We start from the raw sequence: 10,260 nt of genomic DNA on the forward strand, positions 1-10,260 counted from the left end.
TCATTACTGCTGAAATTAATGGTCAAACACATGAGTATGTCATGTGTGTGTGCGCGCGCGATGGAGTGTGCGTGCGCGCACGCATAACATCTCGTCCCGTCGGTGTATCGCGGAAACCCAAACCCCCTCGTGATCCAGTGCGATGCCTCGTGAGTGGAACGGAGCGCGCGGCGTTCAGGTACACGCGCACCGCGCTCGTGTGAGTTTCATACATGAAGAAGATGGCAAAGAGACGACGTTACTTTTTGCGCTTTCAAGCGCCACGCAGTGGATATTGGAACCTGGACGTCAACTTTGGATTTGTGAAGCTTGGGAGCTGGAGGGCATCTAAAAATGACTTTATTTTGCACTTTATGTTTTAAAGTTAGGAAAAATGAAGTTTGGTAAAAGCGTCTGTATCATAAACGTGGGTGGCACCAAGTATGCTTTTCCAAAGGACGTAATCAAGGATTTCCCTTTGAGGAGAGTAAGTCGTCTCCACAGTTGCGCATCGGAGAGAGAAGTGCTGGAAGTGTGCGATGATTACGACCGAGAACGGAACGAGTTCTTCTTCGACAGACATTCAGAAGCTTTCGGCTTCATCATGTTTTACGTGAAGTACGGAAAATTGAGGTTTGTCCCACATATGTGTGAGTTGTCGTTTTACAACGAGATGATTTATTGGGGTTTGGAAAGCTCTCATCTGGACTTCTGTTGCCAGCGGAGACTCGACGACCGCATGTCGGACACCTACACTCACTTTACTGAGGAGGACCTCAATGATGAGTTTAGGACGACGGATGAGGTGTCAAACCGTGCGGACGCAAAACGGGATTCAAAGTGGCTGGAACGGATGCGCAGGACTTTCGAGGAGCCCACGTCCTCTCTCGCCGCACAAATTTTGGCGTCGGTGTCGGTCATTTTTGTCATTGTGTCTATGGTGATACTTTGCGCGAGCACTCTTCCTGACTGGAAAACTGCCGAGAGCAACACAGTGGAAGAGCACAGGTACACTGACTCTTTAGAGCATCCATCCGGGTATTTATGTCTTTTATTCTTGGCTAAACTTACTTTCCGTTGGATAACTTTGTTTTGTGTGAGATTTTCACAGTACAAAAACATCTTGGAAACTTGGTGTGAAAACAGACGCGGAAGAACTGAACGGAACGCGTGGCACTCCAGAAGCGCGTCCCTTACGAAAATAACTTTTATCATAATATGATCATATGTTTTACTATTATCATAATATAAAAAAACATAACAATCAAACATTTACCATGGTCTCAGTATAGTAACCAGTAGTTTAACCTGTGACCCTGTCTGTTAAATCCAGGCTAAAGTCTAATTTTTACTATTGATATCACATTTATTTTAATCTTTGACATGACATTACTCAATCGATATTATATCAATATCAAGTTTAAATTGAATGTTCTTTACATTATGTTAAAAACAGTAATTAGGGTTTTCATTTTCATTTGGCAATGTCGCATGTTTTTGAGAGACATTTAAGAGAAAGTGGCGCGAAACACCACAGCGAAACGCATGAAAGTATCAACGCGTCCCGTTGCGCTCCGCCAGCCATAAAAAATAATGTTTTGCACACACTTCAACTTATGTCTTGGTCTTTCGTTTTAGGCTACTTACACTAAGCATTGCGTTTTTAGCGCGGTGAGTTAAAAATAAACGCCTGCGTTCCGTTCATTCTGTTAAGTTGCGTCCAGTTGTGAAGGCACCTTTATTACAAAAGCAATTTACCTAAATCCATAATACATGGTGTCCAGTCATACTTGTCTACAGTCTTCTGCATCATGTGTATATTGTCATGCTATGTCACATTTCTTAAATGTTTGTCTTTTATCTTTCAGCATGAAAAGACGTCATAAAGTTTAAAAAGTCTAGTCAAGTTATAGCCTACTTGAGCAACTCGAAGTAAAATGAGCCTTGGTTTTCCCAGATTGTAAGAGAATGTGTAATAAACGTTAAATATTAGGCGACAGATGAAAGCTGCTGAACAATTCAGGTAGCGCTGTCTCTGTCCAAGGTCCTGAATAAATGACGATAGCCAATTAAAGGGATAGTTCACCCCCTAAAAATTATTCTAATAATTTACTTCCTCTCTTGTTGTTACCAACCTGTATAAATGTATTTACTCTTATGAACATGAAGCAACATATTTTGAGGAATGTTTATAACCAAACCCCCATTCACTTCCATAGTAGCAAAAACTGCAAAATAGAATTCTATGGAAGTGAATGAGGCTCGTGAACGGTGACACAATTTTCATTTTTGTGAACTATAACCTTAATGTAGAGCGATGTTATGGAGGAAGTGATCAAACTATTATGCAGTTGCACAATCTAGCTCCGAACTGTTTATAAAAATACATTATTAAACAAGAGATAAAGTGTCCAAATAAGAAAAAAACAATTAAAAACTACAATGTTAGTGACTACCATTAACTGTATTAGCTTATTAATTTATACAATTATTTTAACCTCTGTGTTTGTCTGTTTCGTATTCATAACTGCCACGTGGACTGTTCTGAAGGTACTGGTACCTGAGGAGCAAACTCCCATTGTGTGTGTTTGTATATAACGATTTAACCCTGTCTTTATTACAGAAGGATCAGGTTTGTCTTTTCAAGCAAATACACAGTCATCAATATGTTGTTATATTGACATGATTATTTTAACTTTCAAACCATTTTTTCTATGCCACACTTTTATTCCAGCTCAAAGTTTCCAGTAAAGCATTTTAAGGCAAATGGAAACAAAATCCTGTTTCATATCACTCCTGTGTTGAAACTATATATTTCCCATATCTATTTTGGGTTTGAGACAGACAAACAGAAATGGATTACAACATTAATTTTGCTGTTGATAAATGACACCATCTGAATTCGCTTTAAATCCAAAGAACAACAACACAGTAATAAACTAGCATTATATTTCTACTATATATCCAATTTTTCGGGTGGTTGTTAAACAATAACTTTCTCTCAAAACAAACAAGGAAACAGTCTGTTACAAACCTAAATCTCTAAAGGCTTCACCATTGAGACTGTGCTCACATATTTTATTTAGTACACTCTAAAAAATGCCGGGTTATTTTCAACCCAGCGTTGGGTCAAAAAGCTTTGAACTGGAATAAATTGCATTATTTTCTTGGCTATCCATGCAAGACCCAGCAACCCTTTCAACAAAATGCCAAAACAGATAAAGACAGACAGCACTGACAAATTTATTTAGTTTACCACTCAAACATAATCCAGTTATTATTGGCTCCGTGTAAATCACTAATGATTACTGGCATTCTGCCAATGTGCTTGAATCTTTTTCCTGACGGGTTTGCCTCGGTCATCCCTTAGTCATCATTAGACTCTAACCGGAATACAATACTTTGATCAATACAATGGCATCACACAGCAAACGGTGTCGCTGGGTCTTACAGGATTCCAACTGGCTGCATGGTTTACATACAGTAATGGATTAAAGCTCAAAATGCTTTCTCATTGAAATTAACATGTGCTTTCATTTCAAATATTAGATAGGAAATGTTTATTAGTCCATACAACATAAAAAAGGCTTATTTTGTGCTAGTATAGTTTCATTAATTCATCTTTAATTCAAAGCCATTGCAAAAGTTATTTTTTTAGAATAACCCTAAGTTTGAAAAGAGAGACAAACGCTGTATCAGCACTCATTTTCACAGTGGGTGTTGGCTTTGGTTAACCTTACCATTTGTTGCCTGGGAAAATTCTAGGTAGCTTTTTACTGGGAGTGAGACCAACCAATACATAAACGCACTCGACATCTTAACAAACTGCATGATGAATCTCAGTGAAAGCTTTAAAATGGCTTTGAATTTTCATAAAGCTTTGGAAACACCAGGCTAAGTTAAATAATGAGACATAAATCTACACTTTAAAAAATGCTGGATTGTTTTTAATCCATATCTGGGTAAATATTGGACAGAACACACCGCTAAATTAAAATTACCCAATGCTGGGTCAACCCTGTATCACGAAATTATGTACCTATAGTCACGTAAATTTGTGAGTCATTTCCGTGACACTGACAAGTTTTTCCGCCTTTTTACGTGTACTTATCACGTATTTCTGTTTACGTGTCATTGTCACGTATTTGTAACTCAACTGTTTTGTCCTATTTTCAAACCATTGTCGCTTCGGTTTAGGGTTAGATTTGGTGTTTGCATTAGGATGTCACTTTAAGTATTGCTTTATACCTTTTTTCATGATATTTTTTTTTATATTTTCAGATTTTTAAACCGTTGTCGCCTGGCATTAGGGTTAGATTTGGGTAAGGATGTAACTTTATGTAAATCTAACCCTACACCGAAGCGACAATGGTAAGAAAATAGGTAAAAACAGTTAACAAATACGTGCAATGACACGTAAACAGAAATACATGATACGTTCACGTAAAAGGTTAGAAAAACGTGACAGTGTCATGGAAAAGACTCAAATTTACATGACTATAGGTAGGTAATTTCGTGATACTGGGTTGGCTGGGTTGTTGTTGTTAAAAAAAAACGAGCAAATATGTTGATACAACCCAGCATTGGATCATTTTTACCCAGTGGTGTGTTACAGATAAGGGTTAAAAACAACCCAGCATTTTTTAAGAGTAGATCTTCCTCACATTAATTATTTTTCTAACAAATCCTTTGTTTTTCCTCCCCCGTCATTGTGTGTCTGTCAAGGATCATTGAGGCGGTCTGCATTGGCTGGTTCACGGCGGAGTGTATCGTACGATTCATCGTGTCGCGAGACAAGTGTGAGTTTGTGCGGCGTCCGCTAAACATCATAGACCTTCTGGCCATCACGCCCTATTACATCTCTGTCACCATGACGGTTCTCACGGGTGAGAACTCTCAGCTACAGAGGGCTGGTGTGACGTTACGCGTGCTACGCATGATGCGAATCTTTTGGGTCATCAAGCTAGCCCGTCATTTCTTGGGCTTGCAGACTCTGGGGCTAACGCTGAGACGCTGCTACCGCGAGATGGTCATGCTTCTGATCTTTATTTGTGTGGCCATGGCCATATTTGGGGCACTGGCGCAACTGCTGGAGCACGGCCTGGATCTGGAGTCTCGGAATGAGGAATACGCTAGCATTCCTGCCGCCTGCTGGTGGGTTATTATCTCCATGACGACTGTCGGCTATGGAGACATGTACCCCATCACTGTGCCGGGACGTGTGCTTGGTGGCCTGTGCGTCGTGAGTGGTATAGTGCTCTTGGCACTTCCAATCACCTTCATCTACCACAGCTTTGTGCAGTGCTACCACGAACTCAAGTTTCGATCGGCTCGCTGCACCAGAAGCCTCTCTGCAGAGTTCCTCAACTGACTGACGTCTGCTCCCTCAAGTTGAACTTTTATTACTGATTGAAAAGTCAATGGCTACTTTTTTGATGCCATCTCTTGAGGCAATTCAATCACCTCAAGAACACTGTTACCAGGTTTCAGTATGTGCTGTATCAGTTACTCAAGGGGTTGGAGGAGGCTACCATGGTGATGTAGAGGCCAGATTTCCTTGTCAGGTACATACTGCTGGAGGGCAGCTCCTTATCGTGGCTCAACAACCTCTCACTCCGAGTCTTACAGATACGCGTATTACACAGATCATGTGGCAAAGGATTTAGAGCTTGAATGCCATTTAGCCAGCCCACGTGTTGGCAAGCACATAGCAGAGAAATAGCTCAATCATCTTGTCACCCGGGAACCTTTCTCTTTGATGATGCCTTTAATTATTATAAGCAATTAAGTTTTAAATCTGCACCATTTTTAGTAGCGTTTAAAATATTGGAGGCGATAAAGCCTCTCATTTAAGACAGCAACAAACAAGGAAATCATAAATGACTGACGGTAGATATAAAACATGAATTTAGTTACCCCATAGTTTTTTTTGTGCAGGACCCAATTCAGTATGACAGCAAACCTCCAGAGATAGTGGGAGAGAAAGAGCAAGAACAAGAGAGGGATAAAAAGAGAATTACAAGGACGGAGTGAGAGTTGTGTGGGCAGCTTACATAGATGCTGTAAAAGAGAGCAGAACATAACGGGTCATGGAGAGAGAGTGCTGTCATGGAGAGATGGGTGCTGTGGATGGCACCACGCAGAGCATGTCGAGTTCTCCCAGAATCCTTTACCTGTGAGCGTCCTCAATGGCTCTGCCTGTATTCAAAATGGAGAGAGAGAGAAAAGCCTTGAGGCTTGTGCTCATCTGGGTTTCACATAATACTGTAAGGCTGTGGAGAGATCTTTTATAACACAACCACCTCAAGTCTTGTTTTCTCCCCATGGAGTCACCCATGGCACTCACTTCTCCCCGACCCACTGCTGTCTCTACCTTGTTGTGGCTCTTATGTTCTTAATGCTCTTAAATAGACCCTCACAAAAATGTTTTTGAATTGTGTCATGGATGAAAACTTGTAAATACTGTTGACTGAACTGGGTCAACATACGCTCAAAACTGTCCCTTTATGCTTGCATAAGTGTATGTTAAATCTTTGATCCACTTTATTTTAAATACAAAATGTCTTTTGTCTTCAGAGAATTTGTCATTAAAATGTAATCCCATACTCATCCTGTACAACTTTCCTTTTGGCTGTCAACATAAATTCATCTTGTTTTTTTAGCCAACATCCAACCACCCTGTTTTCATTTGCTTACAAATCGGTGTCTGTTTACAGTGCCCTCAATAAGTATTGGCACAGTAAAGACAAAATTGTTTTGTTTGCTGTGGAGACAATAAAATATGAGGCAAAACTATGTCACTTTTAATTAACATTTGATTATGTTTCAACACAAACATACTTTACCAACAAACATGTATACAGTATGTGTTGTCACCAAATGAACAATGAATGCATCAGGTCACAGTTTACAATTGTCTCAATATGATCACATTAGATAGAAGTATTAAAACACAAATGTGTTTTTTTGTTGAGTTGATAAATTGTATATGTTAAAACAAGTGGGAAAAAAAGGGCTCATATTCACCTTTTGATATTTAGACATTTTATGACTCCACAGCAAACAGAGAAATTTTGCTGTTAAAACTTATGGACAACACTGTATGTACCTTCTATTGACAACATGGTACATAACAAAATAATGGTACTGAGACTCACATTCTTTTTAAGTTTTACTGCAATAATTGGAGTATTCAATAGTACACTTAAAACATTTAATGAACCTATGTCTTAGATAAAGCATTTGCTTTAGCTTGATTAAGTAGCTCCATCTGGTCCCAAAAGTCTTTTTTTTTAACTTGGGGTTATTTTAAATACATACCTCCAAGTATGCTTCAGGACACTTGAACTGTAGTTTATTAATCACTGTTCCCACTCTAAGTCAAATTCCCTGACTTTCACTGACTAAAAAGCATAATTTTCATAACCTACAGCGGGGTAAATAAGCATTTGACACATCAGCATTTTTATCAATAAGGGGATTTCTAAGTGGGTTATTGACACACAATTTCTACCAGATGTAGCCATCAAGCCAAATGTTGAATTCATACAAAGAAATCAGAACATTTAAGTATACAAGTTGAGTCATAATAAATAAAATGAAATGACACAGGGAATAAGTATCGGACACATGGTATAACAAGGTGCAAAATGGCATAGAAAGCCAGGAGATCACCTGAAATCTGCCAGTATTGAGAGAGAAACCCTGCCCCCTATATCATGCCCCCTGGCCCCAGATTTTGTGTCAATAGCCCACTTAGAAATCCCAGCCAATACTTATTTTCCCAGCTGTATGTCTGAGATGCCATAAGCTTGATAATGTAGTGTATACTGTGAGTTTATAAAATTTGTAGCTTAAATGAAATAAGTAAACAAGACCAATAAACAGCTGTTTAGCTTGTAGTCTACCTTGAAATCAGTGAAGGCTGGGACCTGGAAACGACATTCCTTACGTCACAACTTAACAAGCGGATTACATTTTGATAAATGCAAAGAAAAATTTAAAGCGACAAACAAAATCCCTGATATTCTATGACGTGGACAAAAAATATATAAAATTCCCTGACTTTTAACCCTAAATAATATGGCCTAAACAGCATGACTTTTAAAGATGTGTCTTACAGAATGTCTGATTACTGTCTAACGTAAATAATAAAATAGTTATTTTTACTACTACTACTACTACTACTAATAATAATAATAATAGAATTGGGATGATAATGTCTGATAATCTAGCCCTGTAATTTTGGAATGAATAGCAGTTTACAATATCTCTGTATTTTCTACGAAGTAAAATAAAATGCTTTAATGCAAGTCAAGGCTTCATGTGAGATGTTTCACACATCCTTTTTAAAATGGCGTATGAAGAAAGCAAAATTCAAAGGCATGGGTTTCCATCCTGTTTGAAAATATACAGCTGCAAAACATGCAAGCTGGTTGGAAAGCTTACATATTACCTCAGTGTGCATTTCTGGCCATACCGATAAAGACGGTATTGGCTCATCCCGTATCTTGGGAAAAATCCAGATATATTACCAAAACATGATATATCGCCCAGCCCTAACAATAGCAATAACAACATTATAAAAGAAATTCTGTTAAACAATAAACGGCTTAATATTGCACACAAGTAAATTAAAGTAAAAATCAGGTGTAGTAACTTTGTTAAACCCTTCTATACTGAGTTCCCAGGTAAAATTAACTAAAATATCCCACCTTCTTACTTTTTTTTTTATAAAAAAATAACTTCCATTATTTATTTTATGTAATTACCATGTTGTCATTAATATTATCTTAATTCATATTCTTCACAACAGTTTATTCATATTAACCAGCACTGACGTCAGCACAGACCTTTGTGAATTTGTGATTGAAGTGCTGTGTTATTGGAAATAGATGGGTTCCCATTTGGTTTACAAGAAGCAAAAATGTGTCAGACCAAAATGTGCAAAGACTTTCCTGCTCATTAATTAAATCTCCTGAAGTGCTCATGATGAGAGATGTTATCAGGTGAGCTTTAAGATCACGTCAGACACAAACTCACTTGTATCACATGCACGCATAATCTCACACAACAACACCCATTAATTCATGTGAAAATCAATGTGAAAATAAGTGATATCCCCAAAATTAATTGCAGGCTTTGGGTGTAGGCTGCCAGTTATTGCTTCCTAATAGACTTTTATCCTACTGCTTCCCTCGTTGCCAACTTCATTAAGCACGCATTCATGAGAGATCCTATTTACATACTTTAAGACATCAAAGCACTAATGAAAAGCTCAGGATTGCTAAAGGTCATGGGAACTAAAGGCCACGAACATAAGAATAATCACATCTTTTAAAACCCATCTCTCAGTTTGTCATGGGATTTAATGTATTTAACTCCTGTGTGTGTGTGCGTGCGTGCGTGCGTGTGTGCGTGCGTGCGTGTGTGTGCGTGCGTGTGTGCGCGTGTTAAAGTTCTCGTGCATGCATGCGTGTGTGTGCATTTGTGTAAAAAGTTCTCATTTGTCACAGTAAAATGATATATGACACTTGCTAACCCCAGTGTTGCTCTCTTTGGATATGAGTTAATAACTTATTTTTATTTTTTGTTGTTTTATTCTGCTTATACAAATATTTCGCTGCTTAAATAATTTTTCTTTTTTGCATTATGCATTATGATGCTTTTTTAAACATTATGTATCAATGATATAATGGCTTGGGCTTGTTGTTAACACACGGCTTGAGTTTTTTGTAGGGATATTTTATAACCCAAACTTCAGTTTAGAAGAATACTGAAAACATTTGTTTTGAAATCCTGCTGTTTATTTGACTAATACAGTTAAGTGTTTTTGACTAGTATGTTGTTAGCTTTCAATGTATTTTTTAAATAGAAAGTATATTTTGAATAATATGCCTCTACATTAGCTAAAGCAGGTCTTGACGAAATTCCTGAAAATTGGAGATAAATAAATAAATACATAAATAAACAACAGCTGTGGGTGTTTTTTTAAATAGTATAGCAATAATCAAAATAAACAAAAAATGTTTCACTCCATATGCATTTTACAACACACTTGTCAATTTTGTCAATTTATAAAGAAAATTTGCTTATTAAATTAGTTAATAAATGTTTACATTATAAAATATTTAATCTTTAAATTACATTTTATCATGTTCACTTTAAGACAATATTAGTAACCCTATTTTTGTGGTTTTGAAAACAATAGCCAAAAAATTTCACATATTTAAAAAAAAAAAAAAATTAAAACTGACTGTACGCCAGTGTTTTCTTTAAAAT

The 10,260-nt window shown here is 37.5% G+C and overlaps 1 protein-coding gene across 2 annotated transcripts; it reads left to right on the forward strand.

Moving 5' to 3' along the window:
- Positions 1 to 90: 90 nt before the first annotated feature.
- On the forward strand, positions 91 to 9,594 carry LOC135733336 (voltage-gated potassium channel regulatory subunit KCNG3-like). 2 transcript variants are annotated; one of them, XM_065251795.2, is made up of 2 exons: positions 91 to 1,017; positions 4,705 to 9,594. In XM_065251795.2, exons 1-2 carry the CDS (start codon positions 374 to 376, stop codon positions 5,348 to 5,350), a joined length of 1,290 nt encoding a protein of 429 aa, XP_065107867.1. In that variant the 5' UTR covers positions 91 to 373; the 3' UTR covers positions 5,351 to 9,594. The 2 variants fall into 2 exon arrangements, with proteins under 2 accessions (XP_065107867.1, XP_065107876.1); XM_065251804.2 differs by having other exon boundaries at positions 91 to 987.
- The last annotated feature ends 666 nt before the right edge of the window (positions 9,595 to 10,260 follow it).

Source organism: Paramisgurnus dabryanus, chromosome 20 (assembly GCF_030506205.2).
Source record: "Paramisgurnus dabryanus chromosome 20, PD_genome_1.1, whole genome shotgun sequence".
Lineage (NCBI taxonomy): Eukaryota > Metazoa > Chordata > Actinopteri > Cypriniformes > Cobitidae > Paramisgurnus > Paramisgurnus dabryanus.

Excerpts from the sequence above, each read along its gene's own strand:
- LOC135733336 (XM_065251795.2), top strand. The coding sequence starts at position 374 with ATGAAGTTTGGTAAAAGCGTCTGTATCATAAACGTGGGTGGCACCAAG. Across the intron at positions 1,018-4,704 it reads TCTTTAGAGCATCCATCCGG|GATCATTGAGGCGGTCTGCA; the intron begins GTATTTATGTCT and ends GTGTCTGTCAAG.